Source organism: Saimiri boliviensis, chromosome 12, assembly GCF_048565385.1.
Source record: "Saimiri boliviensis isolate mSaiBol1 chromosome 12, mSaiBol1.pri, whole genome shotgun sequence".
NCBI lineage: Eukaryota > Metazoa > Chordata > Mammalia > Primates > Cebidae > Saimiri > Saimiri boliviensis.
The window spans coordinates 73,522,710-73,550,241 of record NC_133460.1 but is presented as its reverse complement, the minus strand read 5'-3'; the positions used below and the strand labels follow the sequence as shown (position 1 = coordinate 73,550,241).

Below are 27,532 nucleotides of genomic sequence, written 5' to 3'. Positions count from 1 at the left end.
AGACATACTGGAGCTCCCTTGTATGTTATTTGTGTTTCTTGTTGTTTGTTTTGCTTTGCTTTCTCTTGCTGCTTTTAGGATCCTTTCTTTATCCTAAGCCTTTGGGAGTTTGATTGTTAAGTGCCTTGACGTAGTCTTCTTTGGGATAAGTCTGCTTGGTATTCTATAGGCTTCTTGTACATGAACATTGAGAACAGTCTCTAGCTTTGGGAAGTTCTCTTATATACCTTTGAATAAACTTTTTACCCCTGTCTCTTCCTCTACCCTCTTTTTTACAGCCAATGACTTATAGATTTGTGCTTTTGAGGCTATTTGCTAGATTTTGTAGGTGTGCTTTTTTTCTTTTTCATTCTTTTTTTCTCTGACTGTATTTTCTTTTTTTTTTTTTTTTTTTTTTTTTTTTTTTGAGATAGAGTCTTGCTCTGTCGCCCAGGCAGGTTTGCAATGACACGAATTCAGCTTACTGCAACCTCTGTCTCCTGGGTTCAAGTGATTTTCCTGCCTCAGCCTCCCAAGCAGCTGGATTTACAGGGTCCTGCCATTACACCTGGCTACTTTTTTTTTTGTATTTTTTTCTTTAGTAGAGATGGGGTTTCATCATGTGAGTCAAGTTGGTCTCGAACTCCTGACCTCAGGTGACCCACCTACCCCGGCCTCCCAAAGTGCAGGGATTATAGGTGTGAGCCACAGGGCCCAGCCCTCTCACTGTTTTTTAAAATAGCCTGTCTTCAAGCTTACTAATTATTTCTTCTGCTTGATCAGTTCTGCTAATAGACTTTGATGCATTCTTCAGTATGTTAATCGCATTTTTCAACTCCACTTTCTGCTTGATTCTTTGTAATTATTTCAATCTTCTTGCTAAATTTATTTGATAGAATCCTGAATTCCTTCTCGGTGTTGTCTTGAATTTCTGTGAGTTTCCTCAAAATAGCTGTTTCGAAGTTTATAGCTGAAAGGTCACATTTCTCTGTCTCTCTGGGGTTGGTTCCTGGTGGCTGATTTAGTTTATTTGGTGGGGTCATTTTCCTAGATAGTCTTGATGTTTGCAGATGTTCATCAATGTCTGGGCATTTACAAGTTATGTATTCATTGTAGTCTTCACAGTCTGGACTTGCTTGTACGCATTTTTATTGGAAGGTTTTCTAGGTATTCAGAGGGATTTGAGTGCTGTGATCCAAGTTTTTGGTCACTGTAGCCATATCTACATTAGGGGGCATCATTAGCCCAGTAATGCTGTAGCTCTTGCAGACTTATAGAGGTACCAATGTGGTGATTTTGGGTAAGATTCAGAAGAATTCTGTGAATTACCAGGCAGAGGATCTTGCTCTTTTCCGTTACTTTTCTCCAAACAAATGGAGTGTCTGTCTCTATGCTGAGCTGCCTGAAGTTGAGGGAGGAGTAACACAAACACCCCTGTATCCACTACCACTGAGACTGCACTGGATCAGACCTGAAGCCAGCACAGCACTGGGTCTTGCCCAAGGCTGGCTGTAACCATTACCTGGCTACTGCCTATATTTATTCAGGGGAACAGAGCTCTACAATTAGAAGATGATGAAGCCAGCCAGGCCCAAGTCCTTTCTTTCAAGGTGGCAAGTTACCCCCAGCTCCATGGGGTCCAGAGATGTCATCCAAGAGTCAGAGCCTGGAGTCGAATATCTTAGGAATCCACCTGGTGCCTTATTCTACCGCAGCTGAGCTGACACCCAAACCACAACACAAAGTCCCTTCCACTCTTCCTTCCCCTTTTCATAAACAGAAGTGTCTCTCCCCATGGCCACACCCCACCCCGCTACGAAGCGTGTGGTGAATATTGCCAGGCTACCACCAATATTCACTCAAGCCCAGTGGCTCTTCAGTCAGCTTGTGGTGAATGCTTCCAGCCCTGAGACTCATCCGTCAGGACAGTGGGCTCTCCTCTGGTCCAAGGCAGTTCCAGAAATGCCGTCTAAGAGCCAAGGCCTGGAATCGGGGACCGCAAGGGCCTGTTTGGTACTCCACCCCACTGTGGTTAAGTTGGCACCTAAGCAGATTTTTGCTTCTTATGAAGGTGCTTTTTTTGTGTAGATAGTTGTCAAATTTGGTGTTCTTGTGGGGAGGATGATCAGTGGAGTCTTCTATTTGTTCTTTTGCTCTGACAATTGGTAAAGGCGTCTGTTTGCTCTGGCTTTCCGTCTTGCTCTGCCTCCCTAGAACCATGGATCTGGGACTATGTTTTGTAACGATTAAACCAATCTCAAGTATGTTTGCTATTTAAATGTGATTTAAAAAAATAATCTGGCACATGAAAGAAAAAACATATCATCGACAGGGAGAAAAACAGTTAAATTATTTGCTAATAAGGCATTTATTATATAGGCACATAATAATAAGCTTCAATAATTAAAGAAGAGCTCCCATGTGGATGGCTTGTGCCATGCAGTAGAGGACATGTCATGAGATGCAACATGGGTTACCCGAATTTACAGAGTTCACAAATCTAGAAGCAATCATAAAAAACATCACACGTACCTCTGTAGAAAATGAAGATTGGTAACAAAGGTACCAAATATAATGTTTAGCAGCAACTCATGTGAGAGATTTATTTATATTAAGGCTTGATTTGATCTTTTAATGTGGTATATTGAATAAGTTTGGGTTTTTGAGCCAGGGACACCTGAATTCATAGGCTCATTTTACTAATTTCGATGAGGGTTTGCACATATAATTTATCCTACATCCCCTTACTTTGCATGTTGTAATACAAAATTGGCACACTGTACCAATGTTTGTATTATGCATATGTTTGTATAATAATACAAAATTAGCATAATATTACCAGTTCCATAATACTTTTGTAGATATTGTTATCCCATATATAAAGTGCTTAGCTCAGTGTTAGCCATCTTCTCATCTGAGAACTTCTCTAAGATTTAATTCCTGATTGAATTTTGCTTATTTAGATAGTCTTTTTTTTTTTTCCCACAATTTGTAATACAGGAGCTGACATACTAAGTAAAATGAATACAGACACCATCTATCGATTAAATAGGGTAAATGCCCCTGGATTAAAAGAAAAAACACACACAGCCTCCAAATCTACCCTACCCTCTAGTGGCAAATCTGGATAACTGCATAGTTCTATGAAATTCTGTGAAAATAGATTGTGAATGTAAAAATGTTGTTTTTAATAATAGTTTTTTTATAGAATTATTAGCTGTATGCTCTATTTGGTCACTTATGGAACTAATTTCAAAGAGCAGTTAAATTTTAGAGCTGTGAAAACAAAACACTGCTTGATTTGCAGCAATTCTGATGTAATCACAAAGTATGATTTCCTTATTAATGGCATAGCTTCTGGGCTGTGTGTAATTTGAAAGTTCAAAATACTATTTGGTTATTTAAACTCAATTTTGACTTCAAAAGCTTTTTAAAGATGAAGAAACTGAGTATGTTATAGAAAAAATAAGGAGAGAGAAAAAAGAAAATTATCAACACTCCTTAAATGGTACACATCATCTGTGCTTCAAATAGTGCATTTTGTAGCTATAGACCAGAATGTCATTAATACTAACATTCGATACAAGGTTAATACTACAATTATTACAATGCTATCAGAAGCAGAGTTTATTCTCTATTATTTCTATTGTCTCCTCCTTTGTTTATATCTGGAAAATCTGGAGTTGATACTAGCAAAGGTTTGTCTAGAGAAGAAATATATAAGCTCAACCACATTGTAAGATATGAGAGTTGTCTCTAATAAGAGATATGTCATTCACTATATTTAATGAAATCAAAGATAATAATAGGTCTGAGTAATCTGCAGTTGTGAGTTGCTGATTATAAAGCACAGCCAAATGAAAGCAAATCAACAATACTGCAACAAAATGTGATGTGTTTAATAGACTCAAAACAGTAATTCTCAAAGTAGAAATTCCTGACCAGTGGTATCAGCACTTGCTGGGAACTTGTTTCACATGCAAATTCTTAGATTGGCCCTAGACCTACTGATGCAGGAACACCAGAGATTGGGCAAACTCCAGGTGATTCTGGTGTGTGCTAAATGTTGTTGGTAGGCGACTATTCTCCAGGGCATTTCTTCACGTCTCAGATCAGTTTTTGTCCCAGACTATCTTTTCAAGGACGTGTGTATAGTGAAAAGCCTTGAAAGTTAGAAATGTCTTCTCCTTCCAGTGTAGAGGGTAGATTTGTTCCTAACCAGTATGATAAAGATGTCTTCATATGGGGCAAAGATTGGACAATTTTGCTGGCAGCTCCTTTAGAAGATTGGGAGGTTCCTAAACTTGGAATTCTTCACTGTGATATACACTTATTGTATATGCAACATCCACCTGGGTCCACTTCTGCATCTCCTCTATGGACTTGGGGAACAAGGAGGATGTTAAGGTCATGAGGTCTGCTGTGATACAAATAATTGAGTATCAATTTGTTTTTGAGCCAAGAGTTTCCTATCTGCTGCTGGCATCTGTGAAATTGTGGCAGGCTACCTTGTTAGCCTGTAAGACTCTTTGTGGTCCTTTGCAGATTAGAACTGTGGGGCCAGAACACTCAATCAGATCCATTAAAATGGATCGTCCTCACTTTAGTCACGTCTCTGCTCAGGTGTCAGTTCCCAGGGGAGTCTTTTCTGACCACTCTATTTAAAATGGTATCATGCACAAAATAACAGATTTCTCACATTTTCACTCATACGTAGGAGCTAAAAATGGAAAATATTGAACTCATGGATATGGAGGGAGTAAAATTATGCTTACCAGAGGCTGTGAAGGGTGTGTGGGGAGGTGAAAATAAATTGGAAATGGTTAATGGACACAAAAATACGGTTAGAATGAATAAGAGCTAGTATTTTGTAGCACAATAGGATGATAAAATTACGATAATCTATTATCTATTTTTAAATAACTTTAAAATTAGAACTGGAATGTTCCTAACACAAAGAAATGATCAGTGCTTGGGTGACAGGTACTCCAACTATCTTGATTTGATTTTTATACATTTTATGCCTGTAACAAAACATTACATGTATACCATAAATATATGCAATTATTACATACCCATAATAATTCAAAAAAGAATAAATAGTGCCTGTGCCATTCATTTCTACTCTATAACCTATTATGTTTTATCAGAAATTATTCTTACCTGATATCATAATATATCTGATTATAATTATCAACCTCCACCATTAAAATGCAAGTTCTGTCAGAATAGGAGTCTGTCTTTTGTTCCTAGAACAAAGAGAACAATTTTTTTTGATAAATATTCATTAGATATATTTATTAAACAAATATCAATATTATAAATGATTTAAATTTATTAGATGAATATATATTTTCCAAGCAGTGCAGATTTAATAGACTAAGAAGCTTTTTTTTAAATTCAATCAGATCAATTTTTGGCCTGTTAGTAAGTTGTCACATTTTACATCATTAACTTGACATGTGTCTGGCAGAAGGCATATTATTTAATTATTTAGCCCAAAGATATATAATTTCCAATGCCTTCTTAGCTCATTTTTGGTCTGAACTTGCTTTAGAGCCAAACCATTTGCAGATCTTCTAATATTTTAGCTTTCTTTGCTGATTTGACCTGTTTTGAATTCAAGTAACGTTTGGAATTCTAAAGGATAGTAAATACTTGCTGTGAGGGGCTGAAAACTAAATGCATAAAGCAAAGACTTCTAAATTCACTAGAATGCACATTCTTTAAGTTCTCAGAAAAGGAATATTAAAGCTTATATGATTAAAATTATTTGGCAGAATATTTATTGAAAGAAATTTAATTCTTTTCCTGACTGTATGCCTATGTCTGTGTAAACGCATTCTCAGTAAAAGTATATTTATTTGTAAATGTGTATTTACAAAGATAGTCTATACACATACACACACGCACATATATACACTCACATAATGAGCATATGTTCTTTATCTTCAGTGTCTTATAACCTTATCTAAAATATTTGAGATAAGGATTCACAATACAGAGCTACCCAACTCCCAGTAAAAATTCTTGGATTATACCTTTCCAATCAGTAGGCGCTGACTTAGCTACAGTGACATAAATTGAAAGTGTGATAGTAGGTCAGGTCATTTACTGGCACATGTGAAGTGGGTTTACTCCAATAAAGAACAACAGATTCTTAGCACCAAGACCTTTAACTGAGGAAATTTAGAAAAGCATAGATTTTTTTTTAATATCCAACTCATAGATATGGCAATTCATATCATCCAGCTGACTCTCCAAATCAACTATATCTGTAAGTTCAATATTCAATTCACATATATTAACTAGATGATATGAACAGATGAGAAAAAAAAAAACCTAAGCAGGGAAACCAAACAAATACAGGAAGACAAAATTTCTCACATGCTCTCAGTCTTGAAAACAAACCTTGAAGTAATTACACAGGAAGGTTAAAATTCAGGGAAATATAATTTGCTAAGTGCCAAAATGTAAATATTAAAATTATTAAATGGAAGCTGGTTTCTCAGATTCAGCCTAACTTGGTTCCATAATTGTATGTAAGCTTTGGCTTTGCACGCTTATGAATATGCTTTTATTATGTTACTGAAAGATAATCAGGCTTCTAGGAACTGATTTATGCTAGCGAAAACCACAAAGAAGAGCTAATAAGTCAGAGTATTCAACTTTTATGTGTGCAGAGAAATTATCCGCTGTTCTGTAATCAGATATTTATTTAGGCTGCTCTAACAATTTCCCGCTTAGTAGATGAGTCTGTCTTGACTCACCTACTATAAGTTATAGTAACTTATAATAGCCTATATGTATTACAAGGAGATTGTCTGATATGTAAGAGAAAAGAATAATAATCTTAATAAGTAATACCTTACAGTTATAAAACAAATAATAATGGGTAATATTAGTTGAGCGATACCACAGATCATGCACTGATTATATTAGAATGCTCAATATAAAGCCATTAATTAGATATTTGTTCAAGAAATAAACACAAAAATCCTCAGAGCTCTGGGAGGTAGACACTCATTACTTCCATGAAGGAAATTAAAGCTCATGAAGTTAATAACTTTCTCCATTTATTAAATGGCTGGCCAGGAACTCAAATCCAGGTTACTCTGACTCTCTATGTTTATAACAATTTTGTTAAATGGTTTGCTTGAAAATGTATGTGTGTACTCTTCTCCGCCTTCACACTGGCTAGAATACACTCAGTTTTAGGGTTTTATTTATCCATACCTACTATAGATTTTATTATGGAATTGCCTTGTTATGATACTTTGTATTGTTTATAGTTTATTTTAGGAATAACTTAAAATCCTTGAGGAAATTTTGGATTCACAGGTATCATCAGCAACCCACTTGCAAACTACTGCATAGGGTGGATTATTTCAGCAAATAATCTCATCTGTAATTTTTTTTTTTTTTTTTTTTTTTTTGAGACAGAGCCTCATTCTGTTGCCCATGCTGGAGTGCTATGGTGCTATCTTGGCTCACTGCAACCTCTGCCTCATTGGGTCAAGTGATTATCTTGCCTCAGCCTCCCAAGTAGCTGGGATTCCAGATGTGTGCTACCACATTCTACTAATTTTTATATTGTTAGTAGAGATGGGGTTTCACCATGTTGGCCGGACTGGTCTCAAACGCCTGATCTCAGGTGATCCACCCACCTCAGCCTCCAAAAATTCTGGGATTACAAGCATGAGCACCTGGCCTCATTTGTATTTTTATTTGTTCTTCAGAGAGTTACTTTCAAAAGAAAATTCTGGAGTGGTATCTTCCCTCTATGCTTTAAATACCTTTTCTGGTTTGACTTAGATTATATATAGCTTTTAGAATTAGAATTTTTCCAGTAGGGCTAGGATAATGGCCAACTGAGACATGCAGGTAGTGTTTGCATCTGGAAGCTCAAGTCCCTTTCTGTGTCTTCTATTATCTTCCTTTCTTTACTTCCTTCTTGCTTCCATTCCTTCTTTTTCCTTACAATATCTAACTGCTAGTTCTCACTTTCTCTCACACTTTCAGAGAAAGCTCACATTTAATTGGCATGTTTCTTTCACCAGATTTCTGTGTGTAACCCTAGGAGCTAAGATACCCAGTATTACCCTGTAATACTTCCTAAAACTTTTAGAACCCCCCCTTCCATTTTCTCCCTCAGATAACTCTAGAAGTGTTTGACACAGTAACAGAGCTATTCATTTCATTTTTGCACAGCTGAAGGAGAAGAGTACTTGGATTAGAAGATGTTGATTCCATCTCTGGCAATGCCAATTGTATGACTTTTATCAAGGTGCTAAACTTCTATTAACTTTAATATCCCCACTTGGAAAATAATAGGATTAGACTAGATAATTGCTTAGATCTCTTCAAATTTGAAAATACCATGATTTTAAAAAATATGAGTCATGCTATTTCTAGTGAGTTTTAGATTGCAACACAGTTCTTGGTTCATATATACTGGTTTTCATGTGAGTTATGCACAGAAACGTAGAAAACTACCTGCAGCCCCAAGACAAGTTAGATAGAATTTTGGAGGGAAATGCGAACAACAATATGATGATACAAGTTAAGAAATGTATTTGAGACATCATAAACAGACAACTTGATTGAAAGGGAGGCTACTAGTTAAGGTAGTTGGAAAAGAGATAGTATATGTAAGTAACCAACTTTATGAGGATTTTACATGGTAGGTTGAATAATTTGAACTTCGGTGGAACAATGAAGAGGATTTTAGGAAACAGTATGGAATGTTAAGCAGAGATGAGAGAAAGGAAGACCATTTAAGATGTGGCTTTAACAGTTCAAGCATTGTGTGTTGACAGCTGCCATGATGGAGAGGGAGATGAAGAGCTAAGTTTTTTTTTAATTGACAAAATATGAACACAAAGTACTGATATGTCTTATCTCAAAAACATTTCCTATGTCTCTGCATTGAAAAAGCCTACAAATAATGACCTAATAACAATGATCATCCTCAGTTATAGAATATGATCTTGTAAAATTCCACATAAAAAGGAATCAGGATCTCTTAGGGAAATAATTAGCAGACGCAGCAAACATTCAGAATGACAGATTTGGTCAAAAGACTTTGGAGCCAACTTACAGAAGCTCTCACAAGCAACAGAGGGTATAATTTTAATATAAGTGAAGATAATCCTTACAAGAAATATGAAAGGCAAGGAATGTGGAATATAATCAGCTAAATTCCAGTGGTTTGAAACTACAACACAAAATACAGTTTCTTCAACAACAAAATGCAAGGGAAAAAGAAAGGGCAAAGGAGCCTATAGAGCTAAAGAAACAAGAGAAAATATCAAGTGATAAAAGGCCTTACTTGAATTTCAATTTAAAGAAACTATAAAACATTTTGACATTTATGAGATGGTTGGAAATTTGAGGACTTGCTAGATATTTTTAAAGTTTTAGGTGTAATAACAGTATTACTATGTTAAAAAGAGACTATTTTTTAGCAGTTCATGCTGAAATCCTCATGGATGAAATATGTGATGATTGAGATTTGCTTCAAATAGGATGAGAGGAGAGAAGTGGCTAGAGGTACAGATGAAACCAGATTATGAAACAAGGTTATGTACTGATAACAGTTGAAACTGACTAATGGCACAAAGGGGATTATTAAACTATTCTGTCTAAAATTATATATGTTTAACATTTTTTATATAACGAAGGGAAAGGATAGCTAGAGGAGAGGCAGTATTCAAAATTGATTCCAGAGTCTCACTTCCTGGTTACTGGGAGAACTTCATTAACTTGACATTCATTTGGCTCAGAGATGTGGGGATGATGATTTTGAGTTTGAAATGATTGAGCTTGACGTGGCAAGAGGTTGCCCAAGGAGTGATTACAACAGGCAGATAGAAACTCTTGAAGATTAGCTGATAAATTGACAGTTCAAACTAACAAATGAGAGACAGCAAAGCTGCTGTGGAAGCTATAAGATAGTATTTAATTGTGTTCAAAATCCAAACCAGAACAGCCTGTAACTGCTGAGTACAGACTAAAAGAAAGGCAGTTAGCTGGAAAAGCATAAGAGACTGCAAGAATCTAATGATTCTTCTTTTCTCAAGAAGGTAGAGTTGATGAAACATCTGAGTCCTTAACTGCTTCCACCAACATGTACATTTGTAGCTAGTCACTGACATGATCATTTTAGTTTAGTAGTCTGCCAACAAAGTTGGCACTGAAATATTGAAATAAAGGCTCACAAGTTATCCTCTTTTAGCAATTTCTTGCTTAAAATAAATTAAGTTTGGGGCTTCCTAACAAAGGTTGAGGGATGTAACAATATAATAAACATTGTTAGCATGTTTTTGTAAATACTCACTATATTCTATACATTACACTGGGTACAAGATATTCCTTATCTCATTTATATTTTAGACATCAAATGCTAACATAGCATAATAGGTGTTATTTGAATAAATTAACTGCATAAAATATGAGGTCACAAATTTGTGGGGTTAATAAAATTTCCCAGGTAAGGCAGAGCTGTATGTTTTTAGAAATTTTGAAAGTTTGGGTTAGCCTTTTTATTTTTACTAACCGATGGCAGTTGTACATCCTAATTTATATATCATGAGAATGTTTCTGGACCCTATGGCAGGGATTTCAAAAATAGTTTGGTTAGTTGGTGTCTATTTGGTAGTCAAGACCCAAAAACATGAGGACAGCACAATAATAATAGTATCACAGTATATCCTTTTCCTCCCAAATTCCTGAATCAGGGTTGAGGTCACTGTTACTTCCCAAACTACGCTTGCTCTCCTCTCCTTGGGAAGTGAAAGTGAGTTGATTTATTTTATATCCCAACTGACCTTTCCATAAGATTAAATATGCAAAAGAACAAGTGATAGCCCCACTGCACAGATGGAAAGACTCAGCATCATCAACAATAGAAAGCAGTATACTCAGTATTGAGTGTACATGAGCAGATTGAGTATGAAGCCAACACTGTCATTTAGTAACACTCATGGTTCACAGCTCAGATATAAGTGAGTTCAGAAGAGAAATCGAATGGTTAAATGGGAAGAGAAGTTTCATCTCCCAAGAAATATTTTCTCTCAAGTGTTTCTAGGTAAATTTCCAGCTGAAAAATTAACTTTTTTTAATTAAAAAAATTCAAAATGACAAATGGAAGTTTGTTGATGCTAGTATATTTCTAAAGTCAAAATTACAGAAAGAAGTACTGCATGGCAAACATTACAGAACTCTATGTGTGAGAGAATAAAGTATTTTGGAAAAACAAATGGATAATTCTTTAAATCCAGAACTACTTTTTGTCATCTGACATCATGGAAACAATTTCATTGTAAACTTCTTGAGGGGCGTCCATTGCCCAGATAAAGTCCAAGTGATTATAAAAAGGAATCTCTTTGTGGTAAATAAGATTGGGGAGTTTTGGAAGCAAAATGCCAACATCTTGGGGGTCAGCCAATAGGTCCTTGCCACCATTCCACACTGCAATTGGTACATTCATCGCTGTCACATTGTAGTAAGGAGGCTTAGGCTAGAAAACACAAGAGAAAGAATCAGAGTTTAGTAACCACACTTTAACTCCAGTACTTCTTCTTCTTCAAGTAGTGTAAAACATTAACTGGCAGTTTTATAAGTGAATTCTAGCAATGATTGCACAGAGAAAACCACCTTTATCCACATAGCAAAGTGAATGCAATATGTTTTAGATCAATGCTTCTCAAATTCTAATGGGCCTGTGAATCACCTGAGGATCTCGTTGAAATAAAGATTCTAATTCAGTAGATTCAGGGGAAGAACCTGAGATTCTGCGTTCATAGGTGATGCTGATGTCATTGGCTCCAAACCATGCTCTAAATAGCAAGGCTTTAGACAGTAAGTCTTACAAATTAAGAACATAGATTGCAACTCAAGCTAAGGGAAATGGATTTGATTAGATTCTAATTGTTAATAGGTTGTTTCTACCTAAACACTCCAAAGTATGATCTCAAAATGTCCCAATTCATTTATTTCGGCTCTGTATTGACTTCCCAGCATGGTCAGGGGATAGATCAGTTGGTTCAGTTATGGAGCTGTAATTGTTGAATAGCTACCTGAATATTTACAAAATGTTGCTTCAAATTCTGAGAAAGGGTGTTATCATCTCCATGTCCTATTTCTCAAAAATCACAATCACACATAAATTTTAAAGAGGTTTACAAAGCAGAAAAGGGAGTAAGAGAATAATCTCCAATTTTCTTGCTGCCCAGAGAGAATTTTGTTAGTTTATTTAGATCATAGTTTCAAGAATAGTAATCCAATATACTAAAAGTTTCTGTATTCTCACCTTTTGTGTAATAGCCAGCTTGCCATAGCAAAATATTTTATGATATTTAATTTCCCTAATATTTTTATGATTTCTATATTTCCTGAGTATTAGAGAAAAGGGAGCAGTGTGGAAAATATTCATGATTATAAACCCACTTTTTTTTACTTACATCCCATTATTCAAAGAATTTTCTAGATGTTAGTCCTAGATCTTAAATTAGTGTCACTGCTTCAGTTATTTAAAGACCAGCCTGGTATGTTATTTGTCTGGTTGGAAGAAGGGTGGACTTTGGGACTGGGTTTCTAGGTCTTACTTGTTCCTCTAAGATGAAGTCCTCATATTTTGATTATTAGAGCCCAGCAGAAACAGAGACTCAAAGCAAATCTGTGTTTTGGAGGTTTAAGAAGGTGATGGTGGAGGAAAAAAATGTTTTCAACAAAAGTTTGATCTCATGCTATTCTGAAAATGTTAGACATAAAAAACACAAAATCAAGATGGGGGGACATCTTCTCTACACATAGGATACTGTCATTAAAGCATATAAATCCCTTCTAAATTTTGAGTAATGGAAACACGTTAACTACTACTTGGATGGAAAAATTAGATGTGGTGAAAAGGAAAAATAGAAGGTTACAAAATGCTGTAGAGTACTTCCGTTGTTCAAAATTAGTCAGTGGTACCCTGAGCTAAGAGCTTATAGATGTTATAGCATGAAATCCGGTCAACAACTTCCTGAGCCCAAGTGGAGAGATGAAGAAATGATTGCCCAAACTCATATTGACTACAGATAAGATAAACTCCAAGGTCTGGATTCTTAGTATGATAAGTGTGAGGACTGCTTAGTATGTCTGCCTATTCTAAAGGCCTCTTCCTATTGTAAAATATTTCCAGACTTGACCTGCAAGCACAACATATTTTTCTTCTATATGGGCATATATTCCAGTGAAATCACTCCTCTGGCTGTCAACGAAAGAAAGGGTATTGTTTAAGAAGACCAGAAATTCCAACTCTATCTCATGAATGATTAGAATTATCAGCTTATTATATTAGGTATTTGTACTTCAGAAAAGAGAGGACAGTGTGTTGGGGATCTGGGATACTGGACAGGTCAGTGTAATGGCAATGGGTAGTGGTAAGTCTCTCACATATGGGGATGTTGTACTGCGAGGGCAGCTTTGTAAACCTCTTTAAATGAGCATAGCGACCAAAGAATGAATGCATAGTCATGTGTGAGAATGAGAGACAGGGCATCGACATTCCTTTGGAAAATAGATGTGCAGTTAACATAATTTCTTCCTTAGCATTTACATAGTTAATATTGTTGTTTAAAATTGAATAATTCCAACTTTAAGAAGCTTACCTGATTATAGTGTATCATATTCTGAACTGGGCTTCCCCAATCATAAGCTTGGAATTTCCCAGACTTAACAGCCTAACGTAGGGAAATTAAAAACAAATAAAAATTATTATATTGTGAAAAATAAAATTCAAACATTTCCAAGCATTTTATTTTCAATTTAAACAATTACAAAACATTTTTCTTATTCCAAAAGATTATTTATAATCTAGGACAAGGTATTTAAATAAATTTAAATGCAGCTTTACTCAAGATAATTTTTCTTGCATGCCAAGTCATAAAAAGCATTTACTTCTTTGAAATAAATTCATAGTTATTTTTGTATGGTAGTCAATGCCAGAAAAATTACCTTCTAGGTGCACTCGGCAGGATATTTTAAGAATGTGCTTAGGTAAAGTGTAAAGGGTTGAGGCCCACAAAATAAATTTTAACAGCATTTGAAAAATGATACCTGGGTCCAATGGAAGATGTTTTGAACAGAAGTTCCTGCCGGATTATGTGATAGATACACATCCAAGCGACTCTAGAAATTAGCACACACATATAACATATACATACTTTGACATACTCAGTATCTCAAAAACAGTTAATATCTGTGTTTTCTGATTCAGATCAAGTGTTTAAAGGTAGCATTTACTGATAGGATATGAACAACACATTTGTATGTCACTTCAGAATTTGCAAAGTGCAATTGCATGTGTTAACGCATTTGATTTGTAGCTGCCTAATGAGGAGAGCTTATTAGTTCCATTTTATCAAAATGAAAACTGGGGCACAAAGAAGTTTAGAGAGATGTCTGATATCCACACAGAATAGAGCCAGATACTTTAATGCAGGTCTCTGAATCTAAATTCTCAGCTTTTATGTTTCTCTACCTAGTGCCAGAGTGCTGTAGATTAAATATTCACACACACGCCTTTTGCTTTGCAGAACCCCAGACAGCAAACTGAAGTCCCTTTCTCCAATTGCAGAGGGCCACTCCATAGTGGGTCTTAATGCTATTAATATAGTAGACTGTGGCCAGAGTGAAACAAATTGGCCACCTTCATTGGAGACTGAAGATCCTCTTCTACAAATTATTATGCAGAAGATGAAATTTCTAATTTCCTTTGTCTTATTTTATTATTATTTTTCTTTTTAGACTCTCACTAATGGAATACAGCAATTTGTTCTGCCTTTTTTTAGTGTGATGAGGACAGGCTACTCTCTGTTAAACTCCACATATGGAATGACAGATAATTACAACACTTCATAGAATTATACCTTCTTATCAAAAAACATAATTTTCTTAGGTGTTCAATGGTATACACTATATAATTTTGAGTGAAGACAATTGTCTACGAATAACAGTTGAAAACCTTATATGATATTACTATGTGCTAGATGCTTTGTACAACGTTCCATGTGCTTTAAACATGCTAGTTCATTTGATCATCACAATAATGGATTTTGTAGATGAGGAAATCAAGACAGAGGAGTTTAAGTCAGTTCCAAATGTAGGGTTTGAATTTAAACTGATCTAAATCCATACTCTTAACTACTTTATGATAGTATATTTTGTCATATACATTTTAAAACCCCAACTCAGTACAAAGTGAGTAAAAAGGTAGATAAAGAATATGGGCAAAGTCTTACATAAATAGTTGCTCAGAAATATGGTATGTAAGATTTATGGAAATGACTATCAGTGTTAAAAATCTTTATTGAAAACATTTATTCAATACCTAGACATTTTTCTCACAGAGGAGCCTACCAAAACATATGGTTCAGTCCATTCTCTCACAGAATTTAAATGTAACACCTATTATTTAGGTGGTCATAGTAAGTAGTGAATTTTTTTTTCTTCATGTTGTTTAATTATTTTAGGGGCAATCAGGGTAAAGGAAGGACTCTGGAAATTATGAAATTGGGAGCAATGATTTGTGAGTTCTCTCATGTTTATCAGGATATCACAGTTCTAAACCTACTCCTAGTTCTCATAAAGCACCAATTCTAAGTGGCAATGAAACAAATAATCAAAGATGTTGCTCAAAATATAGAAATTGCAATGAATACAAACCGTGTTGAAGTTCTTACTGTCAAATCCACAAATGATAAATAAGGCATTGCTGCAAACACGATTCAGTGTCTCACGGGAGCACACTTCAGTAGCAAGAAATTGATCAAAGAAGTTGTGTGGGAGGAATAATTTGTCACCAAATATCATCTGAAAATAAGGGCATTATTAGAGGGTTGTAGCAATCAAGCTGGAGAAAAGACTCACTAATTTATCTAATTTACTTATACATGTGTGATTAGGATCATGATATATTCCAATTTTTACATGTTGTTTTAGGAATTTCCAATACTTTCAGTTAGTTAATCCCCTCAATAAGGTTGTAAAATGGGCAGCACAGATATCAATACTGGGTATCTACTGTGGCATTCAGAACTGTACTGACTGCTAACAGGAAGTATAAGACACAAAGAGTTGCAGTCTAGTTGGGGTGATAGGAGTTGTGGGATGAAATCTTTAAACAACATGGCAGACTGTCATAATGAAGTGCCAAGATGTGAGATTTCAGCAATGAATTGTGAAAAGTTTGGGAGGAGAAATGGTGACTTGGCCATATTTTCAAAAAAAGCCTTTACAGAGGCAATGAGGCTCAGTATAAGAACTGAAGCCTAGGTCTGGTGGCTCATGCCTGTAATACCAGCACTTTGGGAGGCAAGGCAGTGGATCATGAGGTCAGGAGATCAAGGCCATCCTGGCCAATGTGGTCAAACCCCATCTCTACTAAAAATACAAAAAAAATTAGCTGGATGTGGTGATGCACACCTGTAATCTCAGCTAGTCAGGAGGCTGAGGCAGGAGAATCGCTTGAACCTGGGAGGCAGAGATTGCAGTGAGCTGAGATCGAGCCACTGTACTCCAGCCTTGCCACAGAGTGAGACTCCGTCTCGAAAAAAAAAAAAAAAAAAAAAAAAAAGATTGAAAGAGTTTGTTTCAACTCTCTTTGAGGAAGGCAAATAATTTGTTCTCTCTATTTTATACATAAGAAAACATGAGGTTAACATGAGTCAGCATCTTGGGCTAATTAGAGCTGAATTATACCTAAAATTCTTAACCAAGCCTCTAACTTGAGGTCTAGTGCTTTTTAAAATTTTAATTCATGTCTGCATTGCCTATCAGAAAATCTGTGTCCAAGTAGGAGATAAATTCTTAATCAGCGTAGCCAATAAATATATTTGCGTCATCACAAAACTTTAAATTTTAATACGAGTTTTCCAAATGTAGTTTTGGAAAGGCAAGTTCTATTAGGCTTTAGATGTATAGGTTAATACAGAGTGAAAAGAGATGAATAACACAAAACCATAGAAGGAAATGGCATCATTACATTTTATAGCCTGAAGCTAAACCATTCTCCTAAAGGAAAGTGGAAAGTGTGTGTGTGTGTGTGTGTGTGTGTGTGTGTGTGTGTGTGTGTTTACTAGGTAAAAGAATTAGCATGTAAGTATCAGCAAACAAAAGGATTATTAATTCCATAACATGTGTGCCTACTGCATAAGACACTTAATATTTATAATTTATTGAAATCCACATTCCTGTCTTATGAAATGCCCATTTAAGGATGAAGAAGCTCTTAGGAAAGCCAAAAGGGAAAGCCGTGAGAGATCTCAAGCTGTTTGCCACACTCAATCATTGACTTAATTCCCCTTTTCTCCTTTTCCCTTCCCTTCCTTTCCCTCTTCTTTCTAGTTTCTCTGGCCCAAGTGTGTTAATCTTCTTATTTGACTATTTTGTTTTGTTTTTATTTCTCCTTCCCTCTCCTGGAGTGGAATCACAGCCTTGACACAACTGTATAGAGTGCTTGATAAACAAACCATGTGTGAAAAAGCAAAACTATTCCCAGGCATTGCTGACCCATCACTTAATTAAAGAGAATCAAATACCTTGAAGAGGAATGAAGGAATAAATCTAAGTTTGTTTAAAAGGCTTTTCGTATACTTCACAGTGGCAACCGGAGCTAGAGCATAGAAGGTTTTGATTCTTTCAGCCAGTTTGGGATTGGTGGAAAAGGCAATAAAACCTGAAAAATAACAAGGAACTGGTGAAAAGGGGGTATGTATGTATTTGTGTGTTGTTGTTGTTGTTTGGTTTGTTTTTACAAGTGTGACATTATTTTGGACTTACTAAGGATGGTATTTGAGACAACCTGAGAAACTGGCATCTCTGCTGGCTCAAAGTGATTAGATTTTGTGTATTTGTTTTAGTTTCATAGATTTTCTATGGGGACATGAGGCTAGAACGTTTTAACAGTTATCATAAATCTTTATCTGACCTTAGAAAATAGGCCAAATTTAGGATACTCATATGGTTACAAAAAATAGTTATTTATGTTATATATTTTTATGAATTTAAATTTATCTCATCACCGTGAGATAATTAATTAACACTTAATATGAGTAGAGTATATAAGTGGAAAGGTTAAGAGTTGAAGTTTAAAATATGACCAAACTCGATTTGAATCCTGGCTCTGTGGTTTGTTAGCTTTGTGACCTTGGACAAGTCACCAAATCTCTAAGAGTCACTGTTTCCTTATCTGAAATACAAGGATAGTGGTGAGTGCTTCGTTAGGTTGTTAGGAACTAAAGGAAGTAAATCATGTAAAGAAAGAATTTGTCATTATTCTTAGCACATAGTAAATACTTGATAAATGAGGACCCAAGAGAAATCAAATATCTACATTTAAAGACTTTCAGTAATTAATTAATTTTATAAGCACTAATATACTAGCAGATGAGGATGTGATTACATAGTTTTCAAGTTTAACTCTGCAGTATAACTACATAGGCAAGGCCCTCTCCCTGTCATTAATGACATGTTGATGAGATTCAGGAATGGCCTAAAAAACGCCTCTCTGATCTAGACAACTATATAATATGTAGCCTAATTTTCTTTGTGGAAGAATGGTTTTTCCAAGAACACCCTTCATCCAGGTCACCACTATCTTCTTCATAGTACTATAAGAGTCCTCTAATTGGTTCTCTGCTCCTGCTCCTTTTCCCCTCAGTGACAAAAGGGATCCTGTTATGAATTATGTAACTCTTCAATTCAAAATTATTCTGCACTTTTCTTTTTTTCTCAGAGTGAAAGCTAAAATCCCTATAACAGCCAAAGAACCCTAAACAGTCTTTCCTCTCCAACTCTTGTGATTTCATCTGTCATTCTCTCTGTCTCTTTCTCAATTTGATTCATCCACATAAGGCATGGTCTCACTGCTATTCCTTGAGCAAATTAGGTGTGCTCCAGTTTCAGATTCTTTCACTTGCTATTCTCTCTTCCTGGAACACCAGCCTGCTAGGTAGGCACATGGCTCACTCTCTGACCTCTATCATGGCTTTACCCAGAGGGTGCTTGTGTTACCTATCTACAATTGCTGTGAACCCCTCTGGTGCTCTATAATGTGATTCCCTGGGTTATTTTCTCTCCATAGCTTTATCATTATCTAAAATATATTATACTTCACTTTTTTTTTTTTTTTGGACAGTTTTACTCTTGTTGCCCAGGTTGGAGTGCAATGGTGTAATCTCAGCTCACTGCAACCTCTGCTTCCCAGGTTCCAGTAATTCTCATGCCTCAGCCTCCTGGGTAGCTGGAATTACAGGCATGTGCCACCATGTCCGGCTAATTTTTGTATTATTATTAGAGATGGGGTTTCTCTATGTTGGTCATGCTGGTCTTGAACTCCCGACCTCAGCTAATTCACCTGCCTTGGCCTCCCAAAGTGCTGGGATTACAGGCATGAGCTACCACGCCCAGCCTATATTTTACTTTTTTGACTTTTTTAAACTACTTGATCACATCCTTATCTGCTAGTATACTACTGCCTCTATCACTAGAGTGTAAGTGGTGCAAAGGCAGAAGTTTTCATCTATTTCATTTATTGTTGTATTCTTTGGATACATCATAGGAGTCTGCCCCATAAATATGGTCAAATGAATAGAATAAACTCAGTTCAGTGGCCATGTGGTATAATGTTTCAGAGTATATGCTTGGGAGTCAGACTGCCTGAGCTATTCTATTGGTAATAATCCATGTTACCTTGCAAAAACTGTTTATCCACTTGCTTTGTTTTCCCATATAATAGGAATTATAATTGTCCCTATGTCATTGTGTTGTTGGAGACATTAAATGAATGGAAAGCAGTTAGTGTGGTTGCTAACACGCCTACCATAACCACTGGGAAAATGTTTATGAGGAGTAAACCGCTTGGCCTTGACTGCCATTACTTACCGATGGTGGTGCCCTGTGAATGACCAACATAGTGTAGCTGCTTCTGTCCAGTTTTCTTTACAATGAAATCGATTGTGGCTGGAAGGTCATATTTAGCCATTTCATCAAAGCTGAAAGGAAAAAGACGAAAGTGAATACATTTCCTTGCTATAGTTTCTAAAATTCAAGCATTCATAGCCAATGATCCCTTTGGAATATAGAAAACTGCATTCTCTAAATATTGATGCTTACAGACAATCAGTGAGTGTCAGGTGTCTTTGGGGTGGCTTCTCATAAACAACTGACATCATTTCTGAAGCACAGCATTGCAACTGTAACTGAATCCAAACAAGATAGTATCTGTAGGTAGGAATTATTTCTATCCTTGAAATGGAATGTCAGATTTAATAATAATGTGTATGCTGTGTTCCAGTGTTATTTTATATAAATCCTATCTTTCTCTATTTCATTATTCACAAAACAGCCAACATGATATTTTGAAAATGAAAACTGGATTATGCTACCTCCCTGTTTTAAAATTCTCAGTGTACTTAGAATGAGGCCGAAGACTCTCACTATCACCACTACAGCCCTCTCAGCACCTCAGTCTTTATTCATGTCATTCTCCCTCTTCCCAGCACACCTGGGACACACAAGTTTCTTTTCAGCTCCTAGAACTCTTAGAACACTTTCATGCCTTAGCAACAGCAGCCAGATTTTCTTCTGTTCTCGACCTCCATCAGTAATTTCCAAGAATAAGACACAGGAAGACCAGTGAGGGAAGCCTGTGATAATCTCTCTATGGTATCTGAATTTCACTGTCCCCATCAGTCCTATCGATGATGACTCAGATTGTTGTTCTCCTATCCCCAACTGGGCTTTGACATCCCTCTTGAATCCATATGGACATTCCTTTAGAATTTTCCAGGGGCAGTGAATTTCCTTGCTTCAGCCATATTGTTCATTCCATTTGGAAAAGCACATTCTGGGATCCCTTATGGAGACTCCTGAGATCACAGAAAGTTTGAAGGAAAAGCTACCCTAGGAATGAGGTACATGGAAGAATCCAAGAATGGATTAGAAAGAAAATGACTTATTTTTCCTCCTACTTGGAGTGTAATTTGTTAAAAAGGGACTGGATTAGAAGAGGTGAATGCCCATGATTTTAAAGCCCAGTGTTTATTTTTAATTGTCCCTTTTCTTTACCTGAAAGCCCAGAATTCAACTGAGTCCGGTGAATAGTACAAGTTTTTCCTGGCCCAGGTGTTTCCTCTGCTGTTGCCCAGCCACACATCATAACCAGCGTCTGCCAGAATGAAGGCAAGGCTGTTGTTCGGCAGGTTAGCAATCCAGTTTGTGGCTGATGCAAGCAAACCATGCTGCAAAAACACAACAGGTCTCTGGCCTAAAGAAAAAAAAATGTTTATAAACTTCATAAATGCATTCCTTATTCTAGGATAAACGTGAGACTAGAAACAGTCTTCCATATAATTAGCATTAAATACATTTGCCTGATTGAGTTGAATATTTTTGAATATCTTAACCATGGCAATGATTTCTCAGGGAGTTGATTTCTCAGATGCCAACACTTATGAAACTGTACACTTCAAATATGAGCAGTTTATTATATGCCAGTTACATCTCAATAAAACTATTGAAAAATTATATTCTCAGGTAATTCAGCATAATGTTAAATTAGGTAAACTGTGAGTGGTAAAATTATGAGTAATTTTTTTTTCTTTTTGTACTTAACAACATTTCTACAAGAAGAAAGGGGTAAACTTTCAATAGTACTAGTGAAAATTGGCCTGTATATGTTTAGGAAATGGGCCTTGAATTGGCTCCCCATCCTCCCCTCTGCAACGTACACCATGGCTAACTCTTCCTGATCAACCTGCTAAAGCTTCATCCAAGCTTTCCTTGACTCCCCTAGCTGGGTTAGGTGATTTTATTAAAACTTTCAGTTTAACATCCTATGTACAGTTATAGCTTGAGTACATATTATTACAATCACCCATTTACTTATCTATTTGATTGGCTTGATGATGATCTCCTTGAAGACCAAAAATACAGCTTAGTTATTGTTGCATTTCCAGAATGAGCAAGACATTAAATCTTTAGGAAGAAATAAAAGGAGGAAAAAGGAAAGAACAAAAAAGGAAAAGATGAAGGAAGAAAGAAGAGAGGGAGGGAGGAAGAAATAAGGAAAGGAAAAAATTGAGAAAGGAAGGAAGATATACCTATATTCCCTGAATTTTTCTTCCCATAAGGAATTCTGTAGACTCCAAGGATATAACCATCTTCAGTCACAACTTCATATTTTTCATTCGGGTATCCCCAATAAGAAATCATCTGGCTCTGAGAAAGAAAACCCAAAACTTTAATTTTTAGTTGATTTTTAGATATATCTAATAAATAAATATTGCTGCTTATTTTTGACTGGTCATATAAAATCTGAAACCCATCATGATTTTAAATAACAGTATCTTTTAGTTGTGTAGCGTTTCTATTCCTAGAGTAACTTACAATGTTCATAGTCACTTCAGGGCTTCCAGAATTTACTTTTCCAAAGAAACCATGTGTAGTTCCCAGTACAGATGTCAAACTCGCCAGTGTTAAAAGTAGCCACATTTTGGACCTGCCTGAAAGAAAAGAATAACCCGTGCCATAGTTAACCCATTATACTTTCATAATGCTCATATTTTATGCCAATTTTACATTTGTGCCAAGTAGAGGAATGCTTGGGTTGGATTATATTCAGCTGGGCAATAAACTGCGACACATGAATGTCAGCACAGGTAACTTAATGCTTTTAATGCTTAACATGTTTGCACTATTTGATTCCTTTTGTTTAAGAACATTTCCCACTTGGTTTCAAGTCATACCGAATTAATCTTAATTGGCAAAATAATTTCTCTAATTGGCATAACAATGTATTCTTATTATGCTTTGTGTTTAAGACTTTTGCCACTTTCTTTTGAAAGCCCATATTTGGGTGGATGATGTGTGGGCCTTTGACTTCTTTAGCTCTAGTCTCTGTATAATGTGCTTCAAAGTCAATATGATTATCTTAAATGTTGTTTATAATAGTCATTCCATAAACATTTACTGATTGGGGGTCATTATATGGATTTAAAAGCTGCGATCACCTTCTCAAAATGGTGCCGTAACCAGAGTTATGTGTGAATATAATTTCAGGAGCGTTATTGCTCTTTTAAAATTTTGCTGAATATTGTCTCATTGAAATTACTTAGGTAGGCCTTGAAAATTATAAATCAGCAATGTATTGGATGGTCCAATATCCTTTTTAACAAATATTTAACAATAAAAAGGAAAATTAGTATCATGATTTGAAAAGGATACAAGAGAGTTTCTAATTCAATCCTCACATATTTTACAAATGAGAAATAACAACTCAATTCTTTAATAACAATGCTAATTCTAAGTAAACTGAATTAGTGATACTATTTAAATAATCAGTCTTTTACATAATTACTCTATCAAAATTGTTAGGCTTTCTGAGGTGTAGAGCAACACAGGTCAAGAGTAATAAAGGCCAGTGATAAAATGTGTTTGTTATTAGATAGATAGATAGATAGATAGATAGATATAGATATATAGATATATAACATTGCATTTTAGTTTCTGAGGTACATGTGCAGAACATGCAAGATTGTTGCATAGGTACCTACATGGCAATGTAATTTGCTGCCTCCATCCCCCCCATCACCTATATCTGGCATTTCTCCCCATGTTATCCCTACCCAACCTCCCTACCCCCCACTGTCTCTCCCCTATTCCCCCCCAACAGACCCCTGTGGGTGATACTCCCCTCCCTGTGTCCATGTGTTCTCATTGTTCAACACCTGCCTATAAGTGAGAACATGTGGTATTTGATTTTCTGTTCTTGTGTCAGTTTGCTGAGAATGATGGTTTTCAGATTCATCTATGTCCCTACAAAGGACACAAACTCATCATTTTTATGGCTCATAGGATTCCATGGTGTATATGTGCCACATTTTCCTTGTCCAGTCTATCATCAATGGGCATTGGGTTGGTTCCAGTTCTTTGCTATTGTAAACAGCGCCGCAGTGAACATACATGTGCATGTGTCTTTGTAATAGAACAATTTATAATCCTTTGAATATATACCCAATAATAGGATTGCTGGGTCAAATGGAATTTCTATTTCTAGGTCCTTGAGGAATCACCACACTGTCTTCCACAATGGTTGAACTAATTTACACTCCCACCAACAGTGTGAAAGTGTTCCTATTTCTCCACATCCTCTCCAGCATCTGTTGTCTCCAGATTTTTTAATGATTGACATTCTAACTGGCGTGAGATGATATCTCAGTGCGGTTTTGATTTATATTTCCCTAATGGCCAGTGATGATGAGCATTTTTTCACATATCTGTTGGCCTCATGTATGTCTTCTTTTGAAAAGTGTCTGTTCAAATCCTTTGCCTATTTTTGAATGGGTTTGTTTGTTTGTTTCTTGTAAATCTGTTTTAGTTCTTTGTAGATTCTAGATGTAAGTCCTTTGTCAGATGGGTAGATTGCAAAAGTTTTCCCATTCTCTTGGTTGCCAGTTCACGCTAATGACTGTTTTTTTTGCTGTAAAGAAGCTCTGGAGTTTAATTAGATCCTATTTGTCTATTTTGGCTTTTGTTGCCAATGCTTTTGATGTTCTAGTCATGAAGTCCTTGCCTATGCCTGTGTCCTGAATGGTTTTGTCTAGGTTTTCTGCTAGGGTTTTTATGGTGTTAGGTCTTATGTTTAAGTTTTTAATCCATCTGGAGTTAATTTTAGTGTAAGGTGTCAGGAAGGGGTCCCGTTTCTGCTTTCTGCACATGGTTAGCCAGTTATCCCAACATCATTAATTAAACAGGGAATCCTTTCCCCATTGTTTGTTTTTGTCAGATTTGTCAAAGATCTGATGGTTGTAGATGTGTGACCTTGCTTGAAAATAGCCTAACTGATGAGGCTGCAAGATCTAACCCCTTATAAAAGCTTAGTAGGTTCCAGGTTAAAGTGGCTTACCCATCTTAAAATTTATCAGCCTTGCTTGTCAATATGCGGTTCTTGGGGCAACTAGTCAGCATTTTCTCTTGTACAATAACTAGGAATTTCATATACATACAAACTTAGAATTAACTCAGCTCCTTCCAATTTTTTTATTTTGACCAAAATTTCAAATCATAACCATCTTTTTTCAAAGATCATTTCTGTAAGACTCCAACTTTCTGATCTTATGATATATATATTTATATATATCATATTATTTTAATGTATCATTTATTTATATATCAGATTAGTTTCTCAAACTGATCATATATATATATATATTTATTTATTTATTTATTTATTTATTTATATGTATATTGGAGAAACTAGGTCTCACCCTGTCCCCCAAGTAGGAGTATATACATATATGATACAGTAATATATTTATGTAAATTCTTATATTTATGTAAATAAATATATTTCTATATCATATATGTAAATATATATATATATTTGAGAAACTAGGTCTCACTCTGTCACCCAGGGTAGCGTGATCATAGCTCATTGCAACTTTGATCTCCTGGTCCCAAGTGATTCCCCCCGTCCCTGGCCCCACTTCCACAGTAGCTGAGGTTACAAGAGTGCATCTAGCTATTTTTTTTCTCTTTTTTTAGAAATTGGGTGTTCCTACATTACCCAGGCTGATCTTGAACTGGCCTCAAGGTATTTTCCTGCCTGGGCTTCCCAAAACACTGGGATTATAGACATGAGCCACCACATCTGGCCTTATAGACAACATTTGGTATTAGACCTACAACGCTTGGACTTCCTTCTATGTTGTAGTCACCAACCATAAGTTTGAGAATCTTCAGATACTAAGCTTGTGAAAAAGCTTAAATGAAGAAGTGATATTGTCCTCAAATATCTGAAGGGAAGCCATGTAGAGGACAGTTTTAAATCAATTTATTTTTAGTGTGTCAGAAATAAATTATTCATTAAATATTTATTGAGAAACTGTGTGTTAGCAATATTTGGAGGTCATATGTAGAAATATTTGACTTGAATACAGTGAAGAAGTTGTAATATTTGGATCTTTGGATTCAAGTGAAATTCTTTGAAAAGTGGTGACTTCTCAGTTGCTGATAATATTTCAACAAAACCTATTTATAGTAATACATACAGAGCACATAGCATAGTTCCTGATTTACAGTAAAGCCAGACCAGAACTCTCAAGATCTAAATCTGACCCTCTGGTCTAATAGTTTGGCCACTGATTTAGTATAGAATTAGATTTAAGGGTGTCTCTTAAAAGTCAGTTTTTAACTAAGCCTTGTCTTTACCATGATATTTTAGGGAGGGAGATAACCCTGTATATAAAAACTAACCAGCTGTATTGTAACATTCAAACCAGAGGCTTTCATCAAAACTTTCAGGAACCCACAAGGCCTCCATTAAGTGATTTGCCATTATAAAGTGAGGACACTTAGCCTACTGTTTGCATCGGAGTACATCCCAACAGGCTCAAAGGTGTTAAAGGGCAGAATAAATTTCTCAAAATGATTGTTGCCAAGTGCTACGAAAATACCAGTAGTTAACATGTACAGAGGATCCACTGTGTGCGGAACTGTGTGTTCAACATGGTACACATGAAGTAAACTATCTTTGTTAAGACAGTTTTCCCATCTATAAAATAGGGCCTGTAACTATTCATTTCTCTATGTTAGAAGAATTCATTATGACAACAAAAGTAGAGCTCTTAACATGCTGGACATCTCATAAGCATTGCTTAAATATAGTTAGTATTATTATGATCTCCTTTAATTCCGATAGCAACTCTATGAAGTAGGTAGCATTATATTATCATTTTACAGATAAGCAAGGTAAGACTAAAAGAGGACTCATCCAACCAAAATATAGAAAGTAGTGGAGCTCGTATTTGGAACTAGACAGCCTGTTTCCAAAGACTATGTTCTTTCCCATTGTAATACTTCTTCAGTATGACCCTGGGCCAGCTTTTATAGGGAGATCATCCACAGAGAGATTTATATAATTTGCTCTAGGCTTCTATTTTGAAAAATTTATAATTTAAAAAAATGCTTTAGTAACCTATGAAGTTTAACAATAGTATTAATATGATCAATTCAACAGCAGTTGATTTGAATGATACTAAATATTCAACACAGCATATTAATAGAGCCAATTATATGACACTAGAGTACTGGTCTATTCCTTCTCAAAAAGAAGAATCACAGAGACTAGTCTTTCACATTAGGAACTTAATAAACAAATTTATAATTCAATAATTAAGAAATTACAAGACTTTCACATTAGGCACTAATTGCAATAATAAGCAAATTTGTCATTTGATAATTAAGAATCTCATGTCCATACAAAAAAAATAAAAGAAAAAAATCCTAGAGGTATAAGCCATAATTCAAACAGATTAATTTATAGAGGTGAATATGCAACAAATATCTAAGCCTTTAAAAAAATGCAACACTTGAGTTAAAGAAAAATAAATCTAATAATTCAAATAACAGTTTTGTTCAGCAAAAGTTATACTTACAGTTTCCTCAGAAATAGGATTAGGTTTCTCTGGATGGTTAGTATTTTGGTTAATGTTGTATTGACTTCTTA

At 35.7% G+C, this 27,532-nt stretch overlaps 1 protein-coding gene across 2 annotated transcripts; it reads right to left on the bottom strand.

Annotated features, from left to right (window-relative positions):
* Nucleotides 1–11,263: 11,263 nt before the first annotated feature.
* LIPF (lipase F, gastric type) lies at nt 11,264–26,406 on the bottom strand. 2 transcript variants are annotated; one of them, XM_010333296.3, is made up of 10 exons: nt 26,388–26,406; nt 22,414–22,529; nt 22,128–22,245; nt 21,094–21,292; nt 19,909–20,018; nt 17,565–17,701; nt 15,691–15,837; nt 14,083–14,154; nt 13,635–13,706; nt 11,264–11,500 (listed from the first exon to the last, which is right to left on the bottom strand). In XM_010333296.3, the coding sequence occupies exons 1-10, from the start codon at nt 26,404–26,406 to the stop codon at nt 11,264–11,266; spliced, it is 1,227 nt and encodes a 408-aa protein (XP_010331598.1). The 2 variants fall into 2 exon arrangements, with proteins under 2 accessions (XP_010331598.1, XP_010331600.1); XM_010333298.1 differs by having other exon boundaries at nt 21,094–21,193.
* Between the last annotated feature and the right edge of the window lie 1,126 nt (nt 26,407–27,532).